We start from the raw sequence: 17,046 nt of genomic DNA, 5'->3' as shown, positions 1-17,046 counted from the left end.
AATCATATCACCACACTCTACACACTATGAGGTTATTTCCTCACTGCAGGGCACACCCCTCAAGGTCTTGTCTACCTTTGTAGCCCATATCTCAGGCATAGCGCAGGGTTTATCTCTTAATAGGGGCTCTACCATTTCTTAAAGTAAATGAACCCCATTAGCATTTTATCTCTGGGAAGGTCTAAACCGTAGAAAAATCACACTTCTTTTCTTAGAAGAAGGAACATATTCAAATACCAAGAACTGCAGTTCCTGGTAAGACCTTTCAGAAAATGGCATTACCAACAGCAGCAACTGGAAACTCAGCAGAATGTTCAAGTGCTAAGAAAGATGAAATGGGTCAAGATTTGAATAGTCATGCCATAAGTATCCTAGGGAGTAAGGGGAAGGGGGAGGAGATAGCTAAATCTTAATAATCACAAAAATAAAACAAAATAATCACAAGCAACCTTTTTCTTAAGAATCACATATATTTACATTGTGGACCTGGGATGTACATACCACAGCAAAGAGATATTAAGATCTACCTGGATTCTAACTCCATCCAATAGGGATTCATCCCCAACAGTCTGAGCCAACTTTCCAGCAGCGTGGGTTTGGAAAGTGCACTCTGAAATAAGATCACCTATTGCCATTACCACTGACCTCCTCCACAGTCTTTCATGGGCTATCCTCTTTAGTTGTCCATGAGGTTCCCAGGGCTGTGGGGAGGACTCTTCAGCTTGGGAGTAGACAGGTGCTCCAGCTCATAGTGCCCATTCTCAGAAGTCTTGTGTGTGAGTTTATCCTTCATGTCCTCATGGCTCCTCTTGTGCTCAATAATCTGTTGGAGTTGGTGCCCAGCATATTCTGGCTTGGTGGTCAGTGGGCCAGCTGGCACAGCTACACCTAGAATATCTGACACCATGTAGGGGCGCAGCCAGCCCACCAAGGGAGTACTCCCAGGGCTATAGTGGGTCTGTTTATGGTAGAAGAGGAGTCCATCTACCTATAAGAGGAAAAATCATGAATCAGAATGACTGTAGGCCAAATATTTCAAAGACAACCACACAGAGGCAGCTCTTCTGGGTCCTTTTGTTGTTGCTGGAAAACTAGGTCTTGTCTATTACAAAGCCCATCTCTGTAGACCAGTCTGGCCTTGAACTCACAAAGATCCACCAGCCTCTGCCTTCTAAGTGATGGGATTAAAGGAATGTGCAGCCAGGCCCAGGCAATTTTTCTTTCTTTCTTCTTTCTTTTTCTAAGCAACTGCCAGTGGAAAAAAAACTCCTTTGCTTCTCATATGAAGCTTCTTAAAGAAAGGGCTGGGGCTAGAATTGGCAGTACATACCTATAACCCCAGGACTCTGCAGGTTGAAGTAGGGATCAAGCTGAAGATCAAACAAACTGAGCTATATAGTGAAACCATCTCCTCCCCCCCCCCCAAAAAAAAGGGAAAGGGGAGATCTAAACAAAACAAAACAAAAATTAAAAAAAGAACACTGTTCTACTTACAAAATGCTTTCCACCCATTGCTTTACTTTTTTAGAGATGGGGTTTTTCAATACAGAAAGTTCTAGGCACCTCTGTAAAGATGCAAAGTATGAAGCAGGAATTCAACCTGAGTCCATGTCTTCTCTCCCCACATTCTGGGTTCTTTCTACCACCACAAAGTCTCGATAGTAAGGCTGAGCTCCTCATATGGGATAAGAGCAAGAGATCTAGGTAGCTCCACCAACGCACAGACTGACACAGGAACAATCCTGTTCAGAGGCTCTGCTGCCCAAGCTGTTGTTGCTGCCTAGACCTCCCCCTAGACTGCCAGGAGCCACATTCTGGGAAACTCCATTCTTCTAGACGGGAAAACCTCCTGCAGCCCATCTTTCTCCTTTGTGACTCACCCCTAAAAAGCTCTAAGAGTTACAAATAAAGATAGTGCTCCTACCACCTTCTTAATTGATCCCAGAAATGAAGCATTTCCTTATCCAGGAAGCTGGGATCCTTCACAAATTAAATACATTTGACTATGACTGGGCAGAATTAAAAAAAAGGATGATAGCAAAGAAAACTTTGCTTGTTAAGCCAAGAGAGTAACTGCAGGTTCTGAAAATGATAAAAGACTGTCCCAGGAGTTCTGGGGACAGGAGAGTTTCAGTGCTAATACGTGGAAGTATGGACAAAGTAAGGGACTGGCCCTCCCACCATACCACTGATTAGTAAACACCATTATCCTTGGAGCCATTGGTCTGATCAAAAAAGAATCAGAGGTTCAAACATCTGTGGGGGTCAGTCAGCCACATATGCTCATATGCCTTTACAGCCTGCCATGGCTGTCAAACAAGGCACACAATGATGACCCAGGATGGAGGGATCCTCTGCTCTTCTCTAGGCCCATTTCCTGGGGTGCTGGGGACTACTCAATGCCGGTGTTGACTTTAAGTGGAGGTAAGGCTGCGGCTCTGGAGAGCAGCAACAACACTTACTTAGAATTCATTTTCAGCAAAAAAAAGTATTTTTCAGCCCTGTTTTGATGCTTAGACAGAGCAAAATCAGAGGCTCTGTTAAGATTCATGTACCCCGGTCTCCTTGTGTCCTATAATCATGTCAGAGCAATAGACAATGGTTTATTACCTCAAAAGGAAAATCCATAGACAGCACTTTACACAGGCTCTCAGGGGTACATGGGAAATTCTTTAGCCCCACAAATTTAAACTGAAATATAAATGAGATCAAAGAGTTAGTACATGTTTCGGATGATACTGGCTCTAATGACTGAAAACTTTATCAAATAACTTTTGCTTCCCGGTACTCGGGAAGCTGAGGCAGGAAAATCACTGTGAGTTTGGAGTTTCAAGGTCAACCTAAGCTATCAATCCAGTCTTTAAAAAGGGGGGAAGGAATAGAAAGAAATTCAAATGCTTAGACCCCACTTCCAGCACCCTAAGAACAGTCTAGAAGTATGTGTTTCACCAAGTCCCAGGTACTACTCACAGAGATCAAAGCTAGTCTGGTTTACATAACAAGCTCCAGGCCAGCCTGGGCCATACAGTGAAATCCTTGTCTCTAAAAAATGCTAATAGGTTGCTGTATATTGAAATATTCCATCGCACAGGGAAGCTCCATAAATGGGTAAACAACTCAGGGCGTCCCTAAAGTTGACCAGATGAACTAGGCCCTGTTATGCTGATGGAGTAAACAATAAATGCTGAGCATCTTTCTCAGATCAAAAGTGCAAACTCTACAAAGAAGGCTCTGAGACCAGGTAGCGCCTAGAAGAGGCAGAAACCAGCTGAGTATTCTGGAAAAGGCTTAGAAAAAAATCACCCAGAGCCAGGCGGTGGTGGCGCACACCTTTAATCCGAGCATGTGGGAGGCAGAGACAGGCGGATCTCTGTGAGTTCGAGGCCAGCCTGGTCTACAAGAGCTAGTTCCAGGACAGGAACCAAAAGCTACGGAGCTAGTTCCAAGACAGACTCTAAAACTACAGAGAAACCCTGTCTCAGAAAACCAAAAAAAAAAAGTGTCACTCAGCTAGGACACTCTCCAACCTGCTGAGCTACCTGCAGGTACTCAGATTTCCCAGCTTTTGTGAGCTGTCACCCATGCTGGGGTGGGCTTTGAAGATATAGTCATTTCTGTTCCTATAAGTAACCCCTTACTCGTATTCCTATAACTAATCCCAACAGAATTCATTGGTTCACCATGTGGGACTGTGGGGAGTACTGTACCTTGTTCTATAGGGGGTTCCCTATCTGAAGTGGGTAAATGTGTTATTGTGTCTCCCCAAGAAAAGTTTGCCACACAACATAGGTACAGCTCAGTGAACATGGGTGAGGCTGTGGATTCAGTTACTACACACACACACACATACAGTGGTAAAATGCTCACTGAGCATGCGTGAGGCTCTCTGTTCAATCACTACACATACACAAACAAACATGCACACAGACACACACACAGAGAAAGTGGTAAAATGCTTACTGAGAGCATGGGTGAGGCCCTGGATTCAATTACTACACACACACAGACACACACAAAGCATTTTATAATAAGCATCATTTACTAAGTGCGTTACCATAAGGATTAAGCTATGAAGAGCTGCGTGCGCGCGCGTGTGTGATTTGGTTCCTACAATAACTCTTGACAGTACCCTTTATTTTTAGAGATGGGCTCTCACTCTATAGCTATATTGTCCAGGCTAATGTCAAAATTGAGCTCCTCCTTCCTCAGCCTCCTGTGTGCTAGGATTAGGATTATAAGTATGTACTACCCCTCCTGGCTTATTAGTGCAATTTGCAGATAAAACACACACACACACCCCACTAAAGTAAGTGAGGCTATTATCCTAATAATTACCATTATTATTTTTAATGGTCCTAGGGATTGAACCTAGGTCTTTACATATTCTAAACAAGTTCTATAAACTGAGCCTCACCTCTAGCCCTACACTAGTAGTTATTAAACTGAAACAATTCAAACCTGGATGCCTATTAAACTCACAGCCATCCCATTGCACTATTATATGCTGCCTCAAAAGATAAACTCATCAATCAAAATTGGTGACTCTGGGGTTGGAGGGATGGCTCAGTGGTTAAGAGCACTGGTTGCTCTTCCAGAGGACATGGCTTTGATTTCTAGCAGTCATGTGGCTGTTCCAACCACTCTGAGGAGATCGATGCCTTCTTCTGGCCTCTGTGGGCTCCAGGTAGTGCAGATATACAGGTAGGCAAAACACATAGACAGATATAATTAAATATAAAATAATTTTGGGCCGGGCGGTGGTGGCGCACGCCTTTAATCCCAGCACTTGGGAGGCAGAGGCAGGTGGATCTCTGTGAGTTCGAGACCAGCTTGGTCTACAAGAGCTAGTTCCAGGACAGGCTCCAAAACCACAGAGAAACCCTGTCTCGAAAAACCAAAAAGAAAAAAAAAAAAAAATTTTGGGTCAGGCATGGTGACACACACCTTTAGTCTCAGCACTCAGGAGTCAGAGGCAGACAGATCTCTGTGAGTTTGAGACTAGCCTGATCTATAAGACAGCCAGGACTATGAACAGAAAGTCTGTTTAAAAAGAAAGGAGGGGGGTTGCTGGAGAGATGGCTCAGCAGTTAAGAGCACTGGTTGCTCTTCCAGAGGTCCTGAGTTCAATTCCCAGCAACCACACGGTGGCGGTGACTCGCAAACATCTGTAATGAGATCTGGTGCCCTCTTCTGGCCTGTAGGCACACATGCAGACAGAACACTGTATACTTAATCAACCTTGGGCAGGGGAGGAAGGAGGGAAGGAGGGAGGGATGGAGGGAGGGAGGAAGGAAGGAAGGAAGGAGAATTGTAGCTCATGCCTGTAATCCCAACAGTTAGGAAGCTGAGGCAAGAAGATCAGGGCTCTAAGGCCATAGAAGCAAAGCCAGCTTGGGCCGTATGAAGCCTTGTCTCTAAACCAAACAATAATAATGATAAAGAACTGTGTAATATTAACAGCAGCCTTACAGGATTAATCTTGGTTTTCTCCCCAAGTCCTTCTTCTTCTGGTAACTTTGAGTGCATCCAGTAGAATCGGAAATCAGTCTGCCACACAGAAGGTTGAGAAAAAAAGATAAAATATTGTTCATCTCAAATGCTTATATGAATAAAATACCTCATTCTCACAGCCATGTGACTTAAAAAGCCCTAAGTCCTGCTGTTGCTATCCCCACTTCCATTAATAACCATAAACTTATCAAAAATTTCAAGATTTTAATTGTGTGTGTGGCAGGTGTTTCCGATGGGAAGATGGATCAGTGGCTGAGAACACTTGCTATGCAAACTTGTAACCTGGATTTATCTTTATAACCCACACTTGGAAGATGAAAACCTTCACCCAAAAGATATCCTTTGACCTCCATGTACTTGCCTTCATTCATTCAAACACATCACACACAATAAAGATAAATAAAACTCTAAAATAGATTTTCACTGTTTATGTTATACAAAATATTGTATTATATAAAGCATTTTCAGACAAGTATATGTTGTAGAGATTTTTTTCTTTTAAAATTTAGCAAAGCTGCCAGTCATAGTGACTCAAACCTGCACAAATCCCAACATTCGGGAGACAGAGGCAGATATCCTTGACTACATAGTGAAATCAGCCTATGATATATAAAATCTGTCTTGACTCCACTCTCCTCAGGGTGCCAGTGCATGGTGGCTCACACTTGCAATCCCCGCAATCAGAAGGACCACGAGTTGGAGGTTATCTTGGACTACACAGCAACACCTAGTATTTATTTATTTAGGTTTGGTGGACATTTGTTTGTTTGTTTTTGAAATAGAATCTCCCCCTTCCTCCCTCCCTCCCCTCCCCCACATATGACTGTCTTGGAATCTTGGAATCTTCTGTGTAGACCAAGCTAGCCTCAAACTAACAGAGACCTGCTTGCTTGCCTCTAAAAACTCAGAGACATCTACTTGCCTCCTGAGGGCTGGGATGAAGGGCACATACCACCACACCTGGCTATATTTATTTTTTAAAGACAAAGTCTCACTATGTAGTCTGAGCTGGGCTCAAACTCATAAAGCCCCCCTTGCCTCCCCAGGTGCTGGAATCAAAGGCTACCAGGCCCAGCCAACACCTATAATCTAATTAATTAATCTTTCACCTCTTTTTTTTTCTTTTTTAAAAAATTTTATTTATTTATATTTTATGTATGAGTGTTCTGCATATAACCCTGCATTCCAGAAGAGGGCATCAGATCCTATGAATAATTGTGAGCCACCATGTGGTTGAAAGGAACTGAATTCACAACCTCTAGAAAAACAGCTAGTTCTTAACTGCTAAGTCATCTCTTCAGCCCTTGGTCTGGTTTTTCGAGACAGGGTTTCTCTGTATAACAACCCTGGCTGTCTTGGAACTCACTTTGTAGACCAGGCTGGCCTAGAATTCAGAGATGCTCCTGTCTCTGCCTCCCCAGTGATAAAAGGTGTGCACCACCACTGTCTAGCAATCTTCAGCCTCTTAAATAGGGTGACCTGCTTCAAACAATAAGAACAATACAATCTTTACTCAGATATAGTGGGTCCTGCCTATAAACCCAGCATTTGGAAAGCCATAGCAGGATTGCCCACAAGATTTAGGCCAGGGGCTGTCGAGATGGCTCAAAGGATAAGAGCACTGGCTGCTCTTCCAGAGGTCTTGAGTTCAATTCCCAGCAACCACATGGTGGCTCACAACCATCTGTAATGAGATCTGGTGCCCTCTTCTGGCCCACAGGGATACATGCAGACAGAATATTGTATATATAATAAATAAATCTTTTTTTTTTTTTTTTTTTTAGTTTTTCGAGACAGGGTTTCTCAGTAGCTTTGGAGCCTGTCCTGGCACTAGCTCTTGTAGACCAGGCTGGCCTCGAACTCACAGAGATCCGCCTGCCTCTGCCTCCCGAGTGCTGGGATTAAAGGCGTGCGCCACCACCGCCCGGCCAAATAAATAAATCTTAAAAAAAAAAAAAAAAAGATTTAGGCCAACCAAGGCTACATAGTTAGATCTATGCCAACTTCAACTATAGAATGAGACTCTGTCTTTAAATACATACATAGCTGGGCTATAGTGGCACACACCTTTAATACCAGTACTCCGGAGGGAGAGGCAGGTGTATCTCTGTGAGTATGAGGCTAGCCTGATCTTATAGAGCAAGTTCCAGGACAGTCAGAACTGTACAAAGAAACCCTGACTGGAAAAACAAACAAATAAACAGATGAATAATTAATGAATTAATGAATAATTAAGTAACTTCAACTACTTGCTATAACTTCAACCAACCACTATTTTATCATTATTGCTATTTTACATTTTGAGGACTCTGAGAATCAAAAAAGTAAAGTCACTATCCTAAGTAAACAAAGAAAATATGTGAGACGTAGATTCCTCCATGCTTCATTCCTCCTTGTTCATTTTAATCTGGCTGTTAAAAAACACTACACTGCTGAATCTTTTCCTAAGCACTTGATTCTCTGAATTATTAATATGCATCTTTCTATGAGACACTCCTTGTTCTTTTACTTCTGGAAATTTGAAACAATAAAAGTGATATTCTTTTTCTTCTATGTATATGTGTGTTTTTTAAAAAATTTATTTACTAGCCGGGCGATGGTGGCGCACGCCTTTAATCCCAGCACTCGGGAGGCAGAGGCAGGTGGATCTCTGTGAGTTCGAGACCAGCCTGGTCTACAGAGCTAGTTCCAGGACAGGCTCCAAAGCCACAGTGAAACCCTGTCTCGAAAAACAAAAAAAAAAAAAAAAAAAAATTTATTTACTTATTATGTATATAGCATTCTGCCTGCATGCATTCCTGCACACCAGAAGAGGTCACCAGATCTTATTGCAGATGGTTGTGAGTTGCCATGTGGGTGCTGGGAATTGAACTCAGGACCTCTGGAAGAACAGTCAGTGCTCTTAACCTCTGAGCCACCTCTCTAGCCCCATGTTCTTGTTGAGACAGGGTTTTGTGTAGCTCAGGCTGGCCTCAAACTTGCTATATATCAGAGGGTGGCTTTGAACTTCTGATCCTCTGCGGAGGCTGCAGGCATGTACCAATTTATGAGGTGCTGGGAACTGAATGCAGAGTTTTGTGTGCAGTATGTAAGCATTTTACTAACTGAGTTGCACCCTCAGTCTCCTGATCTGTTTTGTTGAGACAGGAATGGTCTTGCTACATAGCTCAGGCTGGGCTTGAGATTCATGACATTCTTTTAGCTTCAGCCTGTAATAAAGGGACCACAGTCATGAGCTACCACGCTGAACCTGTGTTTTCCTTATAGTATAACTATATATGTGGAAATATATATGTGGTTTTAATTACCAAATCTGTAAGTTATGAATATATGTGGTGAACATCCTTTAACAAAACCAAAGGGAGAGCCAGGTGGTGGTGGCATACATCTTTAATCCCAGCACTAGGAAAGCAGAGAGAGGCAGGAGGATCTCTGTAAATTCAAGGCCAGTCTGGTCTACAGAGCAAGTTCCAGGACAGCCTGGACTACACAGAGAAAGCCTGTCTTGGAAAATAAAAAACAAACAAGTAAACAAAAATACCAAAAATGAAAAACTAAAGGGAAACTTGGAGCAGGAATGAAGACAAAACCTGTACTCTCAACGGCTTGGGGAGAAGGAAGCAGGAGGAGGACGGTAGGTTTGGGACTGTTTTAGGCTAAATAATGACTTCTTGTTTCAAAAACAAAGCAGGGTGTGACTACTTAATGAGTTCCAGGTCGCCCAGGGCTAGATAGCAAGATTCTATCCCAGAAAAACTGAGCCATCACTAGCTGGCATTCCTGAAATCCACCATAAGGTAACAGAATAGAAAGAAACAGTCTAGTGGGCTATCCCAGTGTAGGGGTGCATGCTTTGGATCCCAGCACTCAGGAGGCAGAGGGAGGTGCATCTCTGAGTTTCAGGCCAGCCAGGGCTGCACAGTGGGACTTTGTCTCACAAAAAGAAAAAAAGAAAAGAGGAAGGAAGGAAGGAAGGAAGGAAGGAAGGCAGGCAGTCAATCTGGAGCTAGGCACAGTGGATCATGTCTGTAATCTCTTCCTAGAGCAAGCTTTGAGATGAGGCTCTGTATCATACCAAAGATGACCTGGCATTTTCAGGGTCAGGATGTGGTGGGTGAAAGACAGAAGGTACAGGAGTTAATTTGATGGTGTTGTCTGCATAACTTCTTACCCTTCAATTGTCCCTACAACAATCCTCCCATTCTCTAGAGCGAGGCAAGGGGTGGTCACTACTGCTAGCACAGGCCCAGCCCGCAGCTCTGCTGTTTTTTTCTCCCTAAGAACTGTCATACTTCCCTTAGTTCCTCCTCCTTATTTTTAAAAGTAAGCTAATTCAGACACCCTTTAAGATGCAGGGAGCACTAGATAATGTTCTTGATTACCACATCCTGTATCTACCAAGAAGTTGGTCACGTACCAAACCCACACGCTAACCCACCTTCCCAGGAGGAAAGAAGACAGGAAAGACAAGGAGATTATCAATCCTTACCTGGCAGTCATAAAAAGGGTGTCCCCGCCAGCACATCACATCCAAAACATAGTAGGTCTGGTTCACTTCACTGTAAATGCAGTCCAGGATGGTGTAGTCTACAGATACAAGGAAGAAAGTCAACACAGAACTCAAAGATAGTGTTCCATCCACTATGATGGGAGGAGCCCTATCTTAACAATCCTTAGGACTTATGGCAACTGTCAGTACTAAAGATGATGGGCTCATCAAGGAGAGAATCCTACATAGCCCTTTCTAGATACCTGGCATAGCAGAAGTCTTTAGAGGTCACACTTTAGCCAAGTGGGAATTCTAAACAAGTTGGTACATTTATTTTTATTTTTTTTTTCGAGACAGGGTTTCACTGTGGCTTTGGAGCCTGTCCTGGAACTAGCTCTGTAGACCAGGCTGGTCTCGAACTCACAGAGATCCGCCTGCCTCTGCCTCCCGAGTGCTGGGATTAAAGGCGTGCGCCACCACCGCCCGGCTTGGTACATTTATTTACCTTTAAAGAAGCTCAGATTTTATTTTGCTTTTTTTTTTTTTTTTTTTTTAAAGATAAGCTACCCGGGAATTCATTATGGATCCAAAGATGACTTTGAACTCCTGATCTTCTTGCTTCCATCTTCCAAGTGCTAAGACTACAGGCAGGCATCATCAAACCTGCTCTTTTACTGTTTTAAGACAGGACTGCACACTGTAGCCCAGACTGGCCTCAAACTCACAGCAGTCCTACTGTCCCCGACTTCCTTGCAGCCACTCTAGGCTATTTTTATTGTGTGTGTTTGTGAAAGGCTTTGCTGTTACCCAAGCTTTCACTGACTTTCTGAGGGACTGGACACAGCCACATCTGGCTTACAATTACTTTTCATGTTCTTACTGTAAGTGCTTTGCTATGTGAGGAATATCAAGTAGAACTCATCACTTTCTTCAAGGAAATAGATATAAGATGATCATAGAAAGAGACAAGAGCTAAGTCATCGACATAAACTATCAACAATAGGAGTTGGCAGGCTACATTGCCTCTTGCCTGTACTCCCTGCCCTTAGTAAGCTGAAGCAAGAGGATGAGGAACTTTTTTCTTTCTTTTTTTGCTTTATTTATTTAATTTGTGTGTCTGTGTGTGTGTAGTTTTTTGAGACAGGGTTTCTCTGTGTAGCCCTGGCTGCCCTGGACCTCACTCTGTAGATCAGACAGCCTCCAACTCACAGAGATCTGCCTGCCTCTGCCTCCTGAGTGCTGGGATTAAAGGCATGCACCCCCACCACCCGGTGAGGATCAGGAATTTAATGTCATCCTTAGTACATGATCAACCTGATCCTTACATGAACCTCCATCATAAAAAAAAAAAAAGAAAAAAAAAGAGAAAAAACAAAACAGAGAAGGCTACCCTTACTAGAGAAAACCGAAGAAATCTTCAATGAGTCTGAGCAGGAAGAGAATAGAGCAGGGTTTGGGCCTCAGCTTTGCCAGTTCCACTCAAAACAACCAATACATTATTTAATCCTAGTCCACTTACTAGGGCCAGGTAGGAGAATGACAAAGAAGAGAGAGAATTGGACTGGGAAACCTCAGTAACAGCTCACTGTGTCATTACAATTGACAGTCTCTCGGGGACCTTTACAGGAGAAAGAACTGTAATAATGGGCCAAGGCATGATCTTCATTCAGAGATATACTACATAGAGGGCCTCACAGGGCTGCATTTTATCATGGAATTGAGGAGACCTGACCCTGAGGGGAGAAAGCGTCCAAAGTGGGTCATTAAAACAACTAACCAGAAGTCTGCTTTGTACTTTCACACAGAAAGCTGTGGATGCTCTGATGGTGAGGCCTCAGGAGAAGGTTTTTCCCTGTCTCCTAAAGCCCAAGTCCTTTCCCTAGGGCTCTCCAGCATTAACCAGGGCACGAGAATAGGAATGGTGTCATGGCCTCGTCCTTGGAGAGTAACAGGGATCAACAGGAAAACCAACAGCAGCTGGCCCTGAGACTATCAAAATCAATGACAGCTGGGCCATGGTAGTACATGCTTTTAATCCCAGCACTCGGAAGGCAGAGGCAGGTGGATCTCTGTGAGTTTGAGGACAATCTAGTCTTCAGAGCTAGTGTTGTAGGACAGCCAAGGCTACACAAAGAAACCCTATCTTTAAAAAAAAAAAGACAGTTCATATTTTATAGAAAATCACCTAGAATTTTTACAAATGTAAACTCTGCCTGATTCTATACAATAAAGAAGGGACCTACCTCACCCATACCTCACCCATACCTAAGGGCAAGAGCATTAGACAACTTGACCCAGGGAATATCCATGAAAGTCAAAGAGGCCTTGTCCTGCCAACTTCCAGAAGGGTCAAAGTGGAAAGAAAGAAAGTTGTGACTATCAGCAGCCTGGGATACAAAGCAGCAGAGGTGCACAGAGATGGGCTAACAGAACCTCCTGCTCTAGATGGACAACCTTGAGATCACCAGGGCCAACAGGCCCTTCCACTATGTTCTGCCTGCCTATAACTAGAGGACTGAGTCCCTCTATCCTCAATAGAGGATAAGTGTAACTGCTTATGGATCAAGTCCTACAGACCATTGTCTTCTAGGTGTGGAGAAGAGAGACTGACAAAGCCAAAGACAAGTTTTTGGATTCACTGGAACTGGAAACCAATTAGTAGTTTTTACTCCAGTTCCACATTAGATTCAGGAGCAGCCAGCCCCACCCAGTGCCTCTGCAAGACTCAGCTGAGTGTGAATCAACCCTGGCTCTCACTTTGCTTGGTCTGCTTCTAACCCGATGCCCTCCACCTCTCCAGCTGGCTTGGCTGGCTCCTAGGGTCCCACTTTAACATTGGGTGTCTACTTCCCCGATTCATGTATCCACCCACTACCCCAGGCATTCACTCATTTCATCTCCTGACCTTCAGACCCAGGATGTGCACACACCTGCTCCTGCAATCCATCTCCAGGCTCCAAGGGTGCATTCATTAACACTGGGAATCCACCCAAACATGTCAGAGGTCCACCCCCAACTTCCTTGGGTTCATTCAAAACGCATGGCCCCCACACTGAAGCATCAGAAACATCCCACTCTTCCCACCATCAACTGAAATGCTAATTTCAGCATTTGGTTTGCTTTCTGCTTTTTCCCATGGAGAATATTTGCAAAGTTTTAAATTTTGTTCTATCCCAGAGCCTGTTGAACAGACCACCTGTTAAAAACAAACAATAGTAAAACATGGAGTCAAAGGATGTAACTTCATTGTTAAAGTGTTTGTCTGGAAAGCACAAAGCTATGGGTTCAATACTCAACAATATTCAACATTCAATAAAGCAATATCATTCTTAGCCACAGAGCAATTTGAAGTCCAGCCTGTGCACCATGATATTGTCTCATAAACAAAACCATGGTGCTGGAGCAATAACTCAGAAGTTAAAAACAGTGATTTCTTTTTCAGAGAACCCCAGTTCAATTTCCAGCATCCACATAGCAAGTCACAGTAGTTTATAGATTTAGTGTAAGGGGGTCTGACAAACTCTTTTGGCTTCCAGAGCCACTGTATGCAAGTGGTACACAGATACACATACAGGTGAAATATCCACACACACACAAAATAATAAAATAGAAAAAAAATAATAGAAAAAAAATACTCAAACAAAAAATACCTAGCCAGGCAAGATACTATCTTGTACTAGTAAAAAAAATTTCAAATGAATGGCACATAATGACGCATGCTTATAAGCTATTGCTTGGGAAATAGATCAAAGGTTTAGAGTTCAAGTCTTGATTACACAGCAAGTTTGAAGATAGCCTGGGCTATACAAGACCTTCCTTTTTTCTTTAAATGACAAAAACTTAGTAAATAACTACATATAATGGTACATTCTTATAATATCAGTTTGTAATCTTAGCACTAGGGAGGCTAAGGCAGGAATTAGGAGGTTCGGGCCAGCCTCAGTTACATGGTCTGCTGGATAGTTTTATGTCAACTTGACATAAGCTAAAGTCATCTTTGAGGAAGGAACCTCAATTTTTTTAAAATATTTATTTATTTATTATGTATACAATATTCTATCTGTGCGTATGTCTGCAGGCCAGAAGAGGGCACCAGACCTCATTCCAGATGGTTGTGAGCCACCATGTGGTTGCCGGGAATTGAACTCAGGACCTTTGGAAGAGCAGGCAATGCTCTTAACCACTGAGCCATCTCTCCAGCCCCCAGGAACCTCAATTTTAAAAATGCTTCCTCACCCTGTCTCAAAAAACCAAAAAAAAATTAAAAATAAAAAAAATAAAAATGCTTCCTTGGGCTGGAGAGATGGCTCAGAGGTTAAGAGCACTGGATGCTCTTCCGGAGATCCTGAGTTAAGTACCCAGCAACTACATGGTGGCTCACAACCATCTGTAATGAGATCTGATGCCCTCTTTTGGTGTGAAGGCATGCATGCACACAGAATACTGTATACATAATAAATCTTTTTTTTTTTTTTCTGGTTTTTCGAGACAAGGTTTCTCTGTGGTTTTGGAGCCTGTCCTGGAACTAGCTCTTGTAGACCAGGCTGGTCTCGAACTCACAGAGATCCGCCTGCCTCTGCCTCCCAAGTGCTGGGATTAAAGGCATGCGCCACCACCGCCCGGCTGAGACAGGGTTTCTTTGTGGCTTTGGAGCCTGTCCTGGAACTGGTAGTACACTGCCTTTAATCCCAGCACTTGGGAGGCAGAAGCAGGTGTATTTTTCAAGGCCAGCATGGTCTACAAAGGAAGTTCCAGGATATTCAGGGCTATACAGGGAAACCCTGTCTCAAAATTCCAAATAAGCCAGACAGTGGTGGTGCACGGCTTCAATTCCCACACTTGGGAGGTAGAGGCAGGTGAATCTCAGTGATTTCAAGACCTGCCTGTTGAACTCTACAAAGTCAGTTCCAAGCGAGTTCCAGGATAGCTGGGACTGTTACACAGAGAAATTCATCACGAAAAACTGAAGAAGAAAAAAAAGGAAGGAAGGAAGGAAAGGAGGGAGGGAGGAAGGGAGAGAGGGAGAGAGGGAGGGAGGGAGGGAGAAAGAGAGAGAGAGAGAGAGAGAAAATGCTTCTATAAGATTGGGTTATAGGCAAATCTTTAGAGCATTTTCTTAATTAGTTGTTGATGGGTGAGTGGTGCTACCCTAGGCTGGTGCTCCTGGGTTCTATGAGAAGGCAGGCCGAGCATGCCAGTAAGCAGCACCCCTCTACGGCCTCTACATCAGCTCCTGCCTCCAGGTTCCTGCCCTGTTTGAGCTCCTGTCCTGGCTCCCTTAAATGATGAGCTACAATGCAGAAGTGTAAGACAAATAAGCTCTTCCTCTCAACCTTGCTTTTAGACCTAGTGCTGCATTTTAATTGTAAGTTTTATTATTATGTATGTTGCATGTACACGGGCATGTCCCACAGCACATGTGTGAAGCTCACAAGACAACTCTTAGGAGTTAACTTTCTAACTTTCACTGTGGGCTCAATCTCAGGTTACGAGGAGTTGGCAAAAAGCCCTTTTACCTACGGAATTGGCTGGCTAGCCCCTGAAGCCTCAGAGGTCCTTTGTGATTGGGCCCCAGCACCAAAGAGATAGTGGGAGAGAAAGACCAAAAAACCAGTAAATACATATCATACGTAGGTACCTTTGGCTGTTGTTGAGTTTCTCCTGTTGCCTCCTGGCAGAAGGGAAGAAAACCTATTGACACAGTAGCCACTCTTGGTGTAGGCGCTGGTTGAACCCTGTAGGGAGAAAGCTGCCATTCTCATTAGGCATTCACAGATGGCCTTGACTCTCGCTTTTTACTACAGGGCTGTCATCAGCGCAAAGATGGTCAGAAAAAAATCTCTTCCAGGAGGAAAGCACTCTGAGGCCAACGCCAGGCACAGAAGTGTGGCCGATGAAAATGGGAAGCAAATATACATTTGTCACATAGTAGGCTTGCTGGTGTTAGAGGCAAGAAGCAGTTACTCACCCTGGAGGCCACGATAAGGGCTCTTTTCCCAACAGGACACACAACCACAATCCATTCTTGCCCCAAATCTGAAGGGACGTCAATTAACCACTCAGAAAGCATCAACTAGGAACACAAAAATGGTGTTAAAAGATCATCAAGAGTATGTAATTCAAACATCACAAGAACAAAGCATTAACATCTTACATATGTAATACAAATACAGCTAAAAGCTGAGGGCAGAGGTATTTCCATGCCAGGTGCTCTAAGAAGCAAGCTGATCTCCAGCAAAACCGACAGATGGAAGGCATTTACTGGTGACTTGGCATCTGCCCTTACTATCACCATCTGCATCCTACTTACTGCCTTACCTCAAGGCCTAAAAGTCTATAACTATTATATTCTGGGTTTGCACATCAGGAATGAATACTCATCCTGAGTCATGCTCAGACTTGAGCATCATTTCCCAAATTGACATGCCACATATTATGATAAAATATTTTATGGAGACAGGCATGGTGGTATAGGCATATAATCTCAGTTACTTGGGAAGCTCAGGTGGGAGGATTGTCAAATTCACAGCTTGCCTGGACAACTTAATGACATGTTTCAAATTTTTAAAGTTGGCATAACTCATTATGTAGGTGAACATGACTCTGAACTTATGATCCTCCTGGCTCCACCTCCTAAATGTCAAAGTTGCCATCCTGAACTGGCAGAGGTGGCTCACATCTTTAATCCCAGCACTCAGGAGGCAGAGGCATGTGGATCTCTGGTCTACAGAGCTAGTTCCAGGACAATCAGGGCTACAGAGAAACCCAGTGTGTGTGTGTGAGAGAGGGGGGGGGATTCCAGCATATTACATGCGTGTAGTACACAAAACTCATGCAGGCATAGACATAGTCATAGTTTATAAAAATAATTTGAGCTGGGCGGTGGTGGCACATGCTTTTAATCTCAGCACTTGGACAGAGGTAGGCATATCTCAGTAAACTTGAGACTAGCCTGGTCTACAAAGCGAGTTCCAGGACATCTAGGACTATTACAGAGAAACTCTGCCTCGAAAAAACAAATAATAAGGGCTTGAGAGATGGCTCAG

At 43.5% G+C, this 17,046-nt stretch overlaps 1 protein-coding gene across 3 annotated transcripts in view; it reads right to left on the bottom strand.

Moving 5' to 3' along the window:
* Window positions 1-328: 328 nt before the first annotated feature.
* The window catches only part of Snupn (snurportin 1), a 28,517-nt gene continuing 11,799 nt past the window's right edge, over window positions 329-17,046 (bottom strand). Inside the window, exons 3-8 of one of the 3 annotated variants that reach the window (XM_041638586.1) lie at window positions 15,969-16,073; window positions 15,639-15,735; window positions 10,001-10,098; window positions 5,470-5,547; window positions 2,611-2,691; window positions 329-988 (exon numbers count right to left, since the gene is read on the bottom strand). In XM_041638586.1, the coding sequence (XP_041494520.1) occupies window positions 677-988; window positions 2,611-2,691; window positions 5,470-5,547; window positions 10,001-10,098; window positions 15,639-15,735; window positions 15,969-16,073 (771 nt within the window). In that variant the 3' untranslated portion in view covers window positions 329-676. The remainder of the gene's footprint in view (window positions 989-2,610; window positions 2,692-5,469; window positions 5,548-10,000; window positions 10,099-15,638; window positions 15,736-15,968; window positions 16,074-17,046) is intronic. The other 2 variants (XM_041638584.1, XM_041638585.1) reach the window with 2 other exon arrangements.

Source organism: Microtus oregoni, unplaced genomic scaffold, assembly GCF_018167655.1.
Source record: "Microtus oregoni isolate MIOR12 unplaced genomic scaffold, Mior012 000055F_ref0000237, whole genome shotgun sequence".
In the NCBI taxonomy this organism is placed as follows: domain Eukaryota; kingdom Metazoa; phylum Chordata; class Mammalia; order Rodentia; family Cricetidae; genus Microtus; species Microtus oregoni.
Note: the sequence above shows the minus strand (reverse complement) of the source record. Positions and strands in the feature narration are given on the sequence as shown.